The following is a 17,538-nucleotide window of genomic DNA, read 5'->3' as shown; positions in this document are numbered from 1 at the left end:
ATTTGTATACTTTAAGTAGAATGCGACTCTTCTGCTGCTTCTTTCGAAGATGTTCATTTGTTTCTTTTAGAGTATAGATTTGAGGTGACAATAACATAAAGTCTTTCCTTCCGATATGGGAAGATAAAGGTTAATTGAAATTTGAACTCTTGCAATCCCCAAAAGAACTCCGCATGTGAGATAACGCAGCCACAGCAGCCGGGACTAGCAGGGCTTTTTCGAATGTGAAAGTAAAACGTGTGTGTGTGTGGACATCTTGGTTTGAAGTGAGGATTTTTTGCAGGGATTACAGAATATGAAGTTACAATCAACTTTCACGGACGGAAAGCTTAGGTAAATTTCATCTCCTGTATATTCCCTAAAAGAGCCTTTCACAAGATTTTAGAGATTTTCTGACGACTTAATCTTTACAAAAACAGAACTAAATACATTCAATTTTGTAGATTTTTTATTATACGAGACTATGTTTGCATAACAGTTTACTGACGCAATACCCAGGCTGAACTTAACCGAATGCTTGTCTGCTATTTACGATAGCTCCGGCTGCGTTATCAATAAGGTACTTGATATTTGTTAAGTTTTATGATTGTTTTGTGCGTGTCAGCATGAGTTCCTTGTTTCTTTGACCATTTAGTTTTCAGTTTTATTAAGTGGACAATAAAGAACATTTATTATCTAACTTATTGATATATTACGCGTGTATTTAACTTGAAATTCCGTTTAGTCATGCCTTGTCCCCTATTGCTTCGTTCATTGGGTTGGTGCGTTACTTATCAAGGATAATCAAAACATATATTTTAAAATTTGAGAGATTCGTTATACAATACGTTGGATGCGCGTTCGTCCACAGAGATGAAAACAAGCATTGTTTGATGATTTTCTGAAATCGGTAAGTCTTTTTATTTTAAATTAAAAATAATGTAATTGTATAAAATTGAATATTCTTTAAATTGTATTACTAAATCATTGTTATTTTTATTTTAATGAGCTATTGAATTATGATTTTTTTTGTTAACTTTCTTTTTTCATGCCATACATTGTGAATTAATAATGAATGTAATCAGATTTACAAACTGAACAATTAGAAATGTGTACATTTCTTATGATTATCTAAATCAATACTGAACAATTATTTCGATTTACAGCTCAGTTGTAGTTTTTTTGTGAAGACTTAATCGAATAAGCATATTAATTTACCGATAAAAGAGAGTTATAAGCCCAAACCAACGTAAACAAAAGCATCATTATACGCTGGAACAAATCAATAATTACTGGTCGATTTTCTGTCCAATTTGATAGCAGGATTCTTCAAATCTGCCATACATTTTTTTCGGGAACTTAGCAGTAAGCCGTTATTGATTTAAAAACAGGTGAATTGGTAATGGGGTTGTTTGTGTGCATTTGCCAAAATAAAACAAATGATCATGCGCGTAATCATAGGTTAATCACGGAATTATCAAACATAATTAACAATACAAAGTTTGTAAAAAAACAAAACTAAAACATAATTGTTTAACATTATTTGTGTCGACAATGCAAAGCTTATGAACGTTTACTTCTTCTAATTTTTAGTAAAAAAGATCATTATGATAAACAACATTGAAAGATGCCATATTGCTCATCACATTATTAGTAAAATAAATCATCTCATACTAATCTCATGGTAATATCTCATGTCATGTTCCAAGAAGGAACACACAATTTTATGACCTGGTTGCTTAAAGATGCACTATTACTCCCAAATAAGATTTACAGCAATAAATTCGATTGTCTTAATATACCAGAAAGGATTAATATTGTCTAAAGCAATGGTTCTTATGAAGGATAATGAGTTAAATTTCAAAGAAATGTGCAGAAAACACGGTGTTTCAACCTTATGAAACTATAGTAGATCACAGTTAATATTTTAGCATTCACCAATCATATTTTTCCGTTTTCAGCTATATGAATTCGGTGAATAAGAAAACAATATTTTACTAGTCATTTCAATTGATATCCAAATACATAAAACTTAACCAAAATATACTACCACTGAGATGTAATTGCAGACAATGGCGTTATCAATCGTCTGGTTGATACAGTTTACTTCACACCTGACATCCAAATCTATTTAGGACATAGTTAAGCAGCTACAGGTAGGGCAATCTTAGTCATTAGCGTACATAACTAACTAAATACTAAGTTTCTTTGTTGTTCATTCTCAGATCAGTTATGTCTTCGAACGAAAATCCAACTGATTCATCCGCCATCAAGGAATTCGGCACGAAGCTGAAACTATTTGAGCGAACTAGCAAAGGGGAACCAACACAGGTACCTTTTTTTTATATATATTTCTGCTATTATATCTATCGTGTATAAAAATACAGAGTAATTAACTGAACGAATTCAGCGTCGATGTTTTGTTTAATTATATATGTATAAGTGAAATACTTTAAAATGAAACGTTGTCAACACAAGATTGAGTGTTTTACCATATATGACTTGGGCGAGCTAGAGATACTCCACAGTATTGATTCGAAAAATGCCCGCTCTTATTATTTACGTTGCTCTCAAACATGAATCAATAAAGCTAAAGATTGTTTAACGTAAACGTTGATAAGCGACTTTTAACAAATTATGTGTTTAAATTTTGCCTGAAGCAGTTTCAGTTTACCTTTTTGAGATTAAAGGTCTAGATGTATGCCTGATAAAGTGATCTTATTCGGAATTAAGTTTAACATTTATGAACACTTTTCACCTATGTCTTCTTGTTATTCCCTTCTGCATCCTGTTAAATTAATCTGATGATGGAGAAAAATATTATTAATACATGCTTACATGAATGTTTGTTCAAGGACAGGTTTTATAGAGGAAATACAAAAATAAAACAATACAGTCAAACCAACGACTTAATCTTAACTGTAATTCTGACAACCCTAAAAAATAAGAGAGTCCTGCTTGCTGGTTATAATTTTGATCCTATTCTATTGTTATCTTTTTAAAAGATTACGTTTCTTTTACAAAAAGATAATTTTGTTAGATTTCCGCAGCATGCATAATGACTAGTGTAAGGTGTAACCATGTTTACAGTTTATGCACAACTACAAGAGAGAGCTGGGAGTGGTGGATTATCCGTTTTTGCACTCTGTGTAATAAAAGCAGTTTTATCCAAATGTATCAAGGTATGAAGATCTTCCAGCCTCCACTGCTTTTGCGTAGCTATTTAACCAGCCTAAAACCAGATTTTCCGTTGCTTTTGATGCAAATAAATATAAATATGTTGACGCCTTAAATAAAACGGAACAGTAATACGCTTGTGACAATTGGTCACAATTACATGCTATTAAACCCTCTTCGACAAGCAATAAATAAATTAACTCGAAGAGACAATGAAATCATGGTTCTACATTCTTTATGTTCATTCTGTTATGTCGCGGATAAAAATAACAGAAAAGCAAATTGGTGGGGGTTCATGTCTAAAAGGAATGATTTTCTGTCTAAATAGGCGATTTTCCGACAGCTTTGGTGCTCCTTTTCGTAGAGGTTATATCCAAGTTCACATTTTACAAAGTGACAATAATCCAAATGGTAATCCCCTGGAAGGAATGCGAGTTCGCTTGATGACGTAACGTAGTTTTGAAATATTTTCTTTTTTTGATAACGTTCGTTTAAAAAAATGTAATTTGTAGTTTTGGTTGTTTTCGAGTTCAACCTTTAAAATTCGGTTGATAAATTTATATGGTATTTGCTTTGAGTGTGCGACTTTTTCCTTCAAACGGATGAGTAAGTCTTATAACACCCATGTATACTGTTTATACAAGGAAACAAGAATGTGCACGAAACCTTTACATTGATATTGTCCCATCGTTTTGGCAGAGCCACGTTTTAATTATTTTTCAAACAAATAATTTATTTACGATAAATGTTTTTTTTTCTGAACAGGATTGTCACTTAAATCTATCACAATTTAGCTTATTGCATATACCCTCTGATCGAAATGCTTTAAAACGGTCATTGGTATTCAGTTAAAGTTACAGAAGAATGTATATAGATCATGCAATAAGAACCTCTCTTATGATAAATACCAAATGAAAGGATATGTTTTGAATATTTAAAACAAACTGTATGTTATAATTAGACGGTCTTGTTGCATTAATTCGTTGCTTTAATAAGTATAGCCTTATAAGGTGTTCGTGTAGTCTCAATTCCATTCCGTGTTTTCATTTTTTATGATAAAATTGTCCAATTCTATTTCAGACAAGAAACCCAGACACTCCGCATATGAAAAGATCTGGTGAGTACTTGTTTTGTGAAAAAAACTATCAAGAAATATTTTTCATACATTATAACCACAGTAACAAAATGTGTACTGATTTTTTATTATTCTTTTTTAGGTCCATTCCAAAATCAAGTAACAACCGAAAGAGAGTCACCGTCTCCGAAAACGTATGTCCATGCATATCCATAATTTTTTTTAAAGGCTAAGTTTTCCATATATAGCCGTTCGGTCGTGCCATTTATATCCTAGACAATTTTAAGCATGTGCGGACGCTTGTCTCGCGTGAGCTTTTGTGATTCTAGATTCAAGTTCCCAAAACGTTCACTTATACCAATATTCTATTATACTCCAAGAAACAAAATAATTGTTCGAAAACGTATCATATGCCAATTCATGTAATATGATACAAAACAAATAAAAACAATTATCTTGACATATGTAGCCCATTACTTCGATCATCGTTTAACAAAATCTAATGATAAAGATTGCAAAACGGAATAACACACTTGTTGTCTAAACTTGAGTGCATTTATCCGAAATTTATCCGAGATAATGAGAAGTTAATTAGTATTTCCGTTAATGAAACATTAAGTATAAACGAGGGTCGATCAAAAAGCTGCGTTATATGGTAAATCTCACAACTTGTGTCAGCCACAATGAGAGGTTCTTCATTGCTTTATACAGAGCATCCTTATTTGCTTAAATACATTAAAAAGTCTTGTTTCTTTTGAAAACCACTCATATTAAATCTGGAGATCTGGTTTTACATTAAATTTCAGCCAAGAAAATCCTTAAATCGGTAGATAAACCTCGCTACCTAAACAATAATAGCCAGTGATTTAATTACTCTTAAAATCATGATTAAATAAATGGAACCCTTATATTTAAACAAAAATGTGCTGGATACAAAAATAAGATTTGTGACAGAATTACCACTCGCATTTCAGATAGAAAAGGTGAAGTATAAAATAAATTCGATTCTTTTATAAAAAAACATCAGTCCTGAAAACATTGTCATTTTCAGGTATCTGACGACGCATGATTCTAGCGTCTTCAAAAAGCCTCAATGTCTGATCAGCGCGATAGAAGCAAATACACTTAAAGTATGTGATGATGTCCTTGACGAGATTTCCCGCATAGACAAGCCATGTGTCATCGTGTCAATTGCGGGGTTATACAGAACAGGAAAATCTTATTTAATGAATCGACTAGCTGGCACACAAGAAGGTATTTAGTATGGATTGATGTCATTATCGGGGTATAAACGCATTTGGGCTGGTCCAAGTTTGTTTAGAGTTCGAAGCACTCCGAGCGTACTTTGACCAACCCAATTGCGTTCATATCCCCGATAATGACATCAATCCCGAAATTCATTACTTGTATTAACACCAATAGTGCATTATTTCATTCAAGAATTTTTTTTAAAAATACAATATTTCATTCAAGAAAACCTTTTAGAAATCCTTTCATACATTTCTGTAAATAGAACGACCCGACTGTAACCGGAAACATTTTATCAAATGACGTCACGATAACACGGGAAAAGATTTAAAATCAAATTTAAACGTAAAATTGAAACACTTATGGCAACAATGAAACACTTATGGCAACGATACATTTAAAATATCATAATTTAACACTTTCTTAATTGTTTATTTATATTTAGCGGCACATGGTAATACAATACAAACAATAACAAGATAAAAATGTTCATGTAATATATTGTTATGCGATGAATTGCGATCCGAACATATCCGAAGATGTTGCGTTCAATGATTGATAAACAAAGTTGCCGAAATGCCATTCATTTAGGGAATGGAAGTTGAGGTGCAGGATACAGCAATGATTAATACACGATTTCTGTTTAAGACCAATGGTCATTTCTGGTGGTTGTGGAAGACAGTAATTTCCAAACAAGACTGCAAGATAATTTACAGTTTCTCATTGTGTGTCTCGTTTACTGTCCGTTGGGCTTTAACTATGTTGACTTTAAACAAGGTTTTGCTTAATATTCTTACTTATGAGAAAGTCCCTGTAGTTTCCCCTTTTAAAGGTATTTGTATATAATATTTAATCAACCAATAATAAGTATCAATATGATGCAGGTTTTGCACTCGGTGACACGATAGAGTCAATGAAGAAAGGCATCTGGGTTTGGTGTAGGGTCCACCCTGAACAGAAGGACACTGTGCTAATACTTCTGGACACGGAAGGGTGGGAAGACATTGAAAAGGTAAGCATAGGGCATCCCCAATAATACAATGAAAACTACAGGGTCAAGCCCAAAAGTTAAACATACATAATTATTCCATGTTTACAGGCACAGGTCGATGGCCGAAACGCCAATTAATCACACACACACACACACACACACACACACACACACACACACACACACACACACACACACACTAACAACACATACACAAATGCAAGCCTCAAAAACAAACCGCAACCGCAAACTGCAAATAGCTTTAACATTAAATGATGGGTTTTCCCTCTTGGATCAGTTTCAAGAGAGAGAATGAGGGGTGGGTTTGCAGAGAAAGAAAATGTTCAGTATAAATATAAGTGTTTATCGAAATTTAGATATTTATAACTAAACATTGACATCACTAGTTTGACAACACAAAACTGTCGGCTATAGGGTATTCCTTAAGACATTTGAAATTTAGTCCTTGATCTACAATGAGAATCGCACTTTGGTTAACCTCTGCGTTGGTTAAAGACAGAGACGATACACTTATTCCTTAACAAATAATTATGCTAAATTGTTAAGAATTTGCGGCTTTAACCATCTTTGCTGATCTAGAAGGAAAAGAACAATTTTACATGAACAGTATAAAATAATTTAAAAACTATGTGTTTCAAATATTAACGATTTGCCGGTACGAAGAGCACGTGATAAAGCTATTAAAGAAAACATACACACAGATTAACGGGATCTTGAATAACAACGTCGAGGGATATTCCAAGATAAGTCGGTTAAAGATTATTATGCTTAATTATGCTTAATTTAACATGAATATTTATTGGTGTCAAGAGTTTGTGGCTGTGCCTATGCCTTGAAGTTGCGAAGCCCTATGCCTTTGGTGTTATACAAGTTGGACCTAAGGTGTATGTGACTTAAATTGTAGTATTTTACACACTTGATTGAGGTTATAGCAATATATACAATTTAAAAAAGCACACCTGCCCGTCGTTGTGGTGGCACCTCACTGTAACGCCGTTTTAGCAACCCTAGATCGACTGCAGCAATCCACAGTTTGCGTACCAACGGCAAAGCCTCGCCGTTCTGTATGTATCAAGTATCGGAGCGACTTGGCATCCTAACGTTCCGTTGTACTTGTATATCAGAAAATTTGCAGGCAGATCGCTCTCTAAGAGGAGAATATGGAATTAATTAAAGGTGTTTTCTTAGCGATCGGGCATTTTGCTACATAAGTTTTAACATAGCAAACGTTATGAGTCTGAACCTATTTTAAGATAGTTCTACCACGGCGACCCTTAAATTGATCAGCTTAGGCAACGTTTCAATATGGCGTTGCACCTTCAAGAATGGAGACTGGCCGATATGAGCCTTTATTGGAATCTCAAATAACATTGATACTCATGTTGTTAACTTTTTTTGGATGTTTGGTTAGCATGCTTTGTGTACGATAAAGGTATAAGTTTAACGTTGTGTAATCTTGCCAAAAGCGTGTTAACAATTATGGCAAGGTTTCCTTTCGTATTCCCCGCAAACTAGCAAAAGCCTGATGTGAAATCTAAATACGAGGAGCAGTGTTATATTTAGAAAATACAATGTTATGAGTTGTATTGCAATTAGTATGTTTACCCTAGAATAATAGTATGTGTACCATAATGACGCATCTTTTACGTTACTTTTGACATATTAGAGATATGTGTGCTGTATATAGTAAACAATATATAAACCGTGTGTTCAACATGTTATATATATGTATAATACTGTACCTAGATGAGACAGAAATAAACTATTTTTCTGGTGCAAAAATAAAAATAATGCTGCACAATAATATTCCACAATCTATAATATTACACTTTACCGTAAGAAAGGGACAGTAAGAAACGCAGAGCTAGTTTGACTGAAAAGGATGACTTTTTTTATTTAGATGTCAAAAATGAATGCATTTTATATTACATGCTTTTGGTTTGATTCAGGGGGATTCAAACCACGACAACCGCATTTTCACCCTCGCTACACTGCTGTGCAGCACCCTTGTGTACAACGTGAAGGGAGCGTTTGATCAGGAGGCTGTTAACAAACTCACGTATCCTTTCGCTAACAAAATGGATGGAGACAAACTCGATTTAAGCTTATATTTTGCTTACTTGTTAGATTTGATAAAGATATTCCTTGATAATCATTGGAAAGGTATTCAAGTTTATATTATAGTGTAAAGTTGCAAAAAAGTATTAAATGTGTGAGGACATACGATTCAAGCTTTACAAAATGTAATCTAAAACTGGACAAAGTTTCCTATATACGAATGCATCTCTTAATTTGACTTAAATACTGAAAAACAAATTCCTCGAAGATTTTAAAAACTAGTGTGACTACATCTGTAATACTAGATTTAAAACCCTTACTCACTAGCAAAATCATCCATTGAATGCCACAAAAAAACACCGAATATGATCTTATTATGCAAAAAGAGCAACACTCAGTTGTGAAAATGTCGTACTAAACTTAAGCTGTTACAAGTCAACACTTTCCAGCACAGTTATAATCACATTGCTCTTGATATCATCGGATACATTGCATGTGGTGAATATTTTTGTATAATGTTCTACCTTTTGTAACTATGAACTCAGTTGTCAAAATGTCGTTCTAAACTTAAGCTGTTACAAGTCAACACTTTCCAGCACAGTTATAATCACATTGCTCTTGATATCATCGGATACTTTGAATGTGGTGAATATTTTTGTATAATGTTCTACCTTTTGTAACTATGAACTAACATTGAAGAACGTCTATCTCATATTATAATAGCAAATCTTTAAAATTTAATGCTCACCAATGCAATTATCACAAAGGTTTTTTTTAATAAAAGCCTAAGCGCAAACTATAAACGTTTAATACTTAATTAATCAATTAAACATATATGTAAGATATAATATAAAAGAAAAAAAATGTTTCCAACAATTAACACACATATTTTTGTTTATTTCATGCATATGGTTTAATAACTTGAAACTGTTTGGGAAGGATATTATTTCACTAAATTTAAGCGTATTTTAGCATTTTTTTTCATAATCTTAGTCGATGATTATCCCGCAACGGTAGAACTTGGCTTTAAAAGGTATATAAGCCACTATCTATTTATTCCTAAACGCCAGATTTAAGACTGAATTACTCAATCATTAATCCATGTTTATTAGAATAAAACTCGTTTTTTTAATGAAAACAATACCTTGAAACCATCTCTTATTAAGTCAAAAATTAAAAACTAGTTTGTCAGTCTCAAATTGTACAACAAGGGACGAAATATTTCGTATGATAAAATACAGCAACAATAATTCAACTCGCCTTATTCTCTTTCAACCACAAATGATGCAGACATATACGGTGTATTACTAAATCAAAGCTAGCAACTGTCATTAAACATTCAATGTTTGTAAAGTGTATTACTTCGTCAGCAGCGATATCATATAAAAGTTTAAATTTGCAAATATAATTGTTTTAACAGTCCAAAAAAGGAATGATTCAGTTACTTTTGATTTTATTAAAACAATTTAGAATAAAACATTTTTTGAAGCGATAACTTTCATTGTACTTGTGAAAAGGTTTTGATCGCACGTGAAATGCATTAAATAGAGATTTTTTTATCCCAGAGCAAGGTCGAGTTTCATTTTACTCGTGATCATAGAAAAACAAAATTTGCTGCGTCTCTCGTGATAATGAAAAACAGTATGGCAACTTGTGAAATAAAATACGATCTTACATTGAAATCAAATCATAACCTCTATATCTTTGCTTTGTTTCATGTTTTATTTTATAAACTCTCTCTAAACCCAAATGATTGTTAATGTGTAGTTGTTATTGTATTATTGTACACCATCGTTATTCACTTGAACTAGTCTAGCTAGTGTCTCTCAAACTGTCGGAAAAACGTGTTCATTTAATATAATACATTATACTCTTCGTTTCTATTTTAAAATACTTTTTCATAACTGATCACCAATAATACTATACAAGCTGTAGGTTTTGTTCCTTTATTAGCTACTCCAAAACAATACCCGGAAAACTGGCTCGACAGTTAGTTATATTGGCTAGTTTATGCCTTTATAGTGTATCTGAAACAAATAAGTATACACTTGTCTTTCAAGTTAATTTAACCTTAACGGAACAGATTTGTGTCTGAAATGTCCAAAAGCATCAGATTTGGCAGAAGATGTGATGAGAATAACCTTCTTTTGCAAAGCATTCTTCCTGGGTTTGTGCTCGCTTTGAGAGATTTTTCGCCAAAATTTCTAAAAGGAAAAGGGCAGCTTAAACCAGACGAATACCTGGAAGAAGGCCTGGAAAATAAACTGGGAAAAAGTGCTTCTTTCAACAAACCCCGGGAGTGCATCCGAAAATTCTTTCCGCAGGACAAACGGAAATGTTTTGCGTTCCCTGTGCCTGAAGATGCTGATACTTTGGACAACCTAGATAGCCTTCAATCTCAAGACCTTTGGCAGAGATTTCAGACCGTTGCAACACTTTTTGTGTCATATATATACAGGCAGGAACCAAAGCAACTCCAAGTTAGCAAACTAGTCAACGGACCTAGTAAGTAATTTCTAATATTTAAGTATAATAATTCGAACACATGTCAGTTCGAATTTTTCATGCTACTGGTGGCGTGAGTAAAATAAGGTTACGTATAAAAAATATGTCATGTTTTACCAGTTAATTTTGCCCGCATCATTATCCGAATTTAATTTAAGTTAAGCTGTTGTTTTACTTATTATTTGTTAATATATAAGTTAAGCAGGTATGATGCTGTCAGATTTTTGTCATTTTACCTGAAAGATGTTTTGTCGCGGCATAAATGATTGCATAACTTTGCTTTAAAACTGTACGATATTAGTGAAATAACATTCGGATGTCAACCTATATGAATAAGACACACATTTCTTTCGAACGTAACCTTGAGCATGGCATTGTAATTTTCTCGAAAACCATAGACATACTATAAGATCGTTTTTGCAGTGTTTGCCACACTTATCAGAAGGTATGTGGACGCTTTTGCAAAGGGGGTTGTGTCTGATGTTGACGATGCATTTTCAACGGTTGCTAAAATCGAAAATGGGAGAGTCAAAGACGAATGCATGGACATGTTTCGATCCAGAATAAACGATATACAGTTGCCTCTTCCATCAAAATCGCTGGATAAGCATTTCAAGGAAGCCCGATGGTCAGCGCTTGAATACATGCGTACTAATGCTGTACAGGATGTCGCCAATGTTGTTGAAAGGGAGGCCCAGGTTTGTATTCCTTTAAAAAAACATTCATTTTATGCCACATTCACAACCTGGCAATCATAAAGGGATTCTACTATTAGGCGTGCTTAACCCATGCCCGCTTCGAATTTTAACAGTGCTCATAGATAATTGCATAACAGTGATCTCGTAAACAGTTTGACGACCAAGTTGAGTAGCAGCCACATCGAATCATTTTTCAAAGTAATAGACCAGCCAGATCCGTACATGCATGACGATAATCTGACCCTTGAACCGGTCAAAAATGCAATAATTTACCTTGCGAACTCAATAAAGTCTCCATTTATAATCCGATGTTTGCCAAACTTGTGCAGTTGCTTTATACATGTAGCTTTATATTAATAATAATAACAGCTCAGTTCCTTTTAAAAACACCAGTCAGACCAGTCCATGCACGACTGGATAATAGCCTTTGCATTTAGCAAAGTATAGTATAATTGACCTTGTTAACTCGATGAAAACTACATTTATTTAGCGATGTTTACCAAACTTATATAGTATCTAGATATCCATGAAGGATCGGTTCCATGTCCCTTGAAATTTGCAAAATTTTATTATTTGAGCTTTTGAACACAATAGCGTCTTCGTTTATTGTACGAACTTTTACATCAGTTATATATCTGTTGGAGCTTGGCCCCAAGATTTGCCCGTACATTACTGGATTGAAATTATCAGAATTTCCTTAATAAAGCTTGCTATCTCAAATTTCTACTGAATCCTAGTATTCTTAAAAGATTCTGACCGATAGCCAGTTCAATATGTTATAGTTTAGTTATTCTTCTGTTGAAGTGCAATAGTTTATATAAAAGTAGGTTTAACAGTTAAATTGGCACAAAGAAGGTAGTCTTATTTCTTGGAATAATAGCGGATACCATTAATCCAGAGACCTGCATAAGACTCCCGGCTGCAAGAGACGGACCTGTATTATGTTTCACAAACTTCAATTTTTTTTCAAATGTCCAATGATCTTGATACAGAAAATGACCAAATTAGGCAGGCCAGTAAAGGTATGCTCTCATGGGCCTCTTGTTTAACAGTTCTTATAAATTAAACTTGACAACAGTCTGAGCAAGTTTTGTATATCTATGACATTTTATATTAACATATAGCCTTATTTTATTTACAGATGGAAATGGACTTGTTATGGCAACAGTTTCAAAGTCAAAATAAAGAAGAAATAGAGAAGCATTGCACAAAAGTACTTTCAGGTTTGTCATCCTTCAGCAACTTGCAAGCGAGGCTACAGAACGCAGATTATGAAGTACTTGGAGGACATAGAAAATTCAAACGAGACGTCGACATGGTTAGGCAACAATACTAACAAGCTCTTCGGGAGTATGAGCAGCCAAGAGAGGTAAACTGCATACTTTATATATATGGTATTGGCGGGTGTGCTGTGTTACAAAGACTCTGTAATTTAGTTTAATTCAGATTCTGACCAAACGTATTGATTTTCAAATGCTTTTGTTAGCTCACATTAACACGACGTCCTCGTGATGAGCCATTATTGCAACCATTTTCCGTTGAACGTCCTCTATTTAAGGTCTGAACAAATTCTCTTCCTTTACTACTCGGTCAATTTTAATCAACTTTACTGGAATGCCTTGTGGTAGTTGGCTTTTAGAATTTTCATTAGTACATAAATAAAATAAAATAAAATGAAAATGGTCCCGAAAAGAGTTTGCTAGATTGTTTAAATAATTTTACAGAACTGTTTTCCGAGTTTCATCCTGCCCAATTTATTCAAGCCATGTTCGATCAATACTAATATGGGCACCAGTGGCAGAAAGCTGTTTCTTTGTATGGCTATAGTGAAAACACTTTTGGTCCTGATATACTTTTAATAAAACGATATGTATGTGTGTAGCTTACAGGATGGAAACACTACGTGATAAAGCTTAGGATTGCCGCTCTAAGGTGGTTTACGTCTATGACGTCAACGTCACTTATTTCCAACATATTATAGTAGCGTTGAAATTACATCAATAACTATTGTAGACACTGTAAGATATTGATTCTGTGACCAATGTTGAAGATTAGCCGCCATTTCAGCCACTTGAGTAGAATTAACTTGTGCTTTGTATGTGCGTGTTTGCTATGATCAACATAATACCTACAGATGTATAAATACGTGCGTATTTTTTCGGTTTGCGGTAGATTTAGCAGCAAAATATAACCTGAACATTTATTACATCATAAAAGTGTACTATCATCAATCACTCGCTAAGCAAGCAACACCAGAAACCTAAGATGAGTGTTTAAATATTTACATGAAAAACTACAGAAACAAGCTCAGTACCCAAAGGTTTAAACATAAACCCTGTTTAATTGCAAAGGGTAACGACCAAAGACATAGAACACAAAAACAAAACAAAATCACAAACAAAAACATGGGACAACAGCAGAAACTCCACAAACAACACAGTGCATATATACTATGTAAAATATAAGTATGTTTATCAAGGATTGTAATGTACCGCCTTGGAACGGTCAGTAAAATGTACTGGGGCTTAAACCAGTTTACGTCCATAAACCTCACTCCTGACTAAAGACAAAACGTAAAAGGTAAATCACTTTATACGTAATGTGCTGAAATTATATGGCATCGAGGACATGACTGACCTGGGAGCCGGAAGCTACTTCTGTCCTTACGGTGACTGGGGTAGAGGAGGAAGAGAAATATTGATGACAAAAACATGGAAACCTAAATTCGATGCAACATACCGTACACCATTGAAATCAACGAATTCGCATCTCAGACTACCTACACCGTTTCGTTGTGTACAGCTGAACACTGAAATCCTAATGAAGAATGCAATACTTAAAAATACAGGAACTCTTAGATGCAGATTAGAAATGAACATCAAACTCTCAAAAACATTTCTGCGAGAAGAATATTTAAAATCTGTAGAATTATATGCTTTAGCCGGCATTTGTACGTGTCAACTCCGCGTTGGTCTTGACACGGACGACACACCCTTTTTGAGGCCTCTTTCTTTTAAATGCACTATACGAGAAGCTGATCAGAGAAATAAACATTCCGGCATAAACGGAGCCTAGGTTGCCTTTCGCCAGAAATATTGGACGAAGCAAACAGACCGTGACCGGGATGTGTTTCCTCTGCAAGAAAGGATACCTTTATACAACAAAGGAACCGCCTCTACTGCTTACAACGGGTTGAATAATTGCTGCCATTTTCAGCCACTGTTTGACTGTCCGCTTGCAGAAAAGAGAAACCTACATACCCATTTATATTTGTGCCTCAACAAGAAATTGCTTCTTGCTTATACAATGACTCATTTCGCCAAATACAACCAACCCGACTGACGTTCTCAGTAAACTGTACTACCTATGCTGCTGCTTCCACAAGCCTAAGACGAATGTTTCAAACCCATTCTCTGCGCGATGCACTGAACTCCCTTTGGACCGTGAGATAATCTTTTAATAAGAAATTTCCCCGGTATCGAGATTGGTGGAAAAGGCTTATCGGATTAACAAAAAACAACACTGGAGAAAGAAGTGGACAGTTCTGCGTCAATTCAATACATTGGAGACAATTTGAATTGAAATGTTCGCTGTAATCAGTGTTATACCATTTAGATTACTTCTTGGGCCGGAGTAGAGCACCTGCACATTTTTATGGGAAGAATGCTTCATTTATGACAGCCAGTCAATTTCGATTGGAAACAACAAGCATTGTGTCTATGCCGGATACTTAGTACTCGCAACGGACATCTCACCACGATGCATATGGAAGCTTGTCGTTTAACAAAATAACGAAAACGGCCGTGTACAAAAATTCAACATTTAACATCAAACGCTCATATTATTAAGATGCAATTAAATGTTAAAGCACCTTATAAACACTTTGTCTGACCTTTGCAATAATCTAATGAAAACTACAGGGTCAAGCCTAGTAGCCAACACAAATATCAATTTAAACCTTGTCAATAGACAAAAGGAACGAAAGTTCAAGCTATGCACGTCTGTTAAGAAGCCAGGGCTATCAACGTATGGTCATAAAAGATAAATCAGCTCTGCACACTTGGTCACTTGGTCTAATTAGCCGTTTTTGACAATAGTTGGAAGTTTGTTACTCTTAAGTTCAGATATAATTTAAGCAAAACCGTTTGTTTGGAAATGTTCACAATCAACTACATATTGTCTCAGTACATTGGCACTCTTGCTTTTTCAAATAAATTTACTGCAATGGATTTTGAACCGTTAAATCAGTTTGGCAAACAAAGGTAGACTTTTTCAATGAATGATATTAATCTTTATATATTTCCTGATGTATTAATTAATTTAATGTAACCATGGCATCGAAGATTGACAATACGTACAATTACTGCTGTCCTTCAATGACCTTAAACCTGGCCCTTTTACCTGATTCTTAACTTTATGAAGATACGGCGTTGAATTTGTGTTCTTTGCTGTCGTTTTTTTGGCTTTGATGACCTCCACTAAGCTATTTTGGCCTTCCTTGGTATGTTTGAACCTATGGTAGTACCTAGGGCTGAGTACCGGTTCTCGTATCAAATCGAATACCGGTATTAGACATTCGGTTGATTTATCGTTTCGAAAGCTCGCGCACCGGTCAAAATATCAATAAAAAAGCTTGGAAAACATTTGTTTGATTTATTTATTTTTTATCATTTTCACCCATGTGTGCTGCCATATTGGTTTCCAAAATATTGTGTTATACCGATGGCGTCTAGTAGTACGGTACTGCTGGTGGTTTTGTCACCAAACAGGTTCGTGAATATAAATGAAATATTATAATCGTCAATTTCAGAACTTTATACAAACATTCTTGAAAATACAACACTATTGCATTTGAAACTCAAAAGCAATTGTATTTCAATTTGTAATTCCTATTCATCGGTTATGATTCATTCATAAAAATATGTCGAACTTTACCTAAACTGTTGTGTTTAAAGATGTGACAAACAATATACAAAGTTAATACAATCATTTTGCGATAGCTCTTGAGTTAATTATTAAGTAAGAATGTTGAAAATGTATCGCTTGACTTTCAGCATGTACTATTAATAGATCCTATAGCTCGCATAAAGTTGCAATGACAGGGGAGCTCACTGCGTCCAGTTTAAATAAATTTAATGTACTTTTCGGCATCTCGATCAAATTCTCTTCAAATAAAGTCACTGCAACCATCGTCTGCAAATTAATCAAAATAGTCAAAGATGCCGAATGCAAATTATGTTCGAAAATTGTGATCAACAAGGGTGGCAATACATTAATTGTGTATGCACTTCAAAGGAGGATTCACAAAATCAAAATGTCACCACATTCTTCTGTTTTAGGGAAATAATCATTCACCCACTTGTTGTCGTTAGTTGGGATGATAGATGTAGTATTGTACCTAGTTTTTTATATATAGTATGTATGCACTGTGCTGTTTCTGGAGTTTTGTGCTGTTCTTCTATGTTTCTTGTTTGTGATTTTTTGTTTTTATGTTCTATGTCTTTGGCGTTTACCCAGTGCCATTAAACCTGGTTTATGTTTAAATGTTTTGCTGCTGAGCTTGTTTCTGTAGCTTTTCTCATAAATATTGTAGATTCTTTCAGATGTCTAGAAGATGGAAGGGGTTGAAATTGAATCGATCATTTCATTTGATACTCAGCCCAAGTAGTACCATTTCGACTCTGAATGCAGCTAAAGAATTTTAATGCATTCATTGTAACTTTGATCTTGCCCAATACCATTTGAACTCACTTCTAAATTTAGAACGGTTGCATATTTCAATTCGT

General features: G+C 34.2%; 1 protein-coding gene across 1 annotated transcript in view; it reads left to right on the top strand.

Annotated features, from left to right (window-relative positions):
- Positions 1-2,211: 2,211 nt before the first annotated feature.
- Positions 2,212-17,538, top strand: part of LOC128202904 (guanylate-binding protein 1-like) — a 29,003-nt gene continuing 13,676 nt past the window's right edge. The window contains exons 1-9 of the mRNA XM_052904074.1: positions 2,212-2,310; positions 4,237-4,273; positions 4,374-4,425; positions 5,283-5,485; positions 6,364-6,491; positions 8,441-8,550; positions 10,705-11,054; positions 11,478-11,752; positions 12,894-13,070. Coding sequence (XP_052760034.1) covers positions 2,212-2,310; positions 4,237-4,273; positions 4,374-4,425; positions 5,283-5,485; positions 6,364-6,491; positions 8,441-8,550; positions 10,705-11,054; positions 11,478-11,752; positions 12,894-13,070 — 1,431 coding nt within the window. The remainder of the gene's footprint in view (positions 2,311-4,236; positions 4,274-4,373; positions 4,426-5,282; positions 5,486-6,363; positions 6,492-8,440; positions 8,551-10,704; positions 11,055-11,477; positions 11,753-12,893; positions 13,071-17,538) is intronic.

Source organism: Mya arenaria, chromosome 9 (genome assembly GCF_026914265.1).
Source record: "Mya arenaria isolate MELC-2E11 chromosome 9, ASM2691426v1".
NCBI classification, from domain to species: domain Eukaryota; kingdom Metazoa; phylum Mollusca; class Bivalvia; order Myida; family Myidae; genus Mya; species Mya arenaria.
Note: the sequence above shows the minus strand (reverse complement) of the source record. Positions and strands in the feature narration are given on the sequence as shown.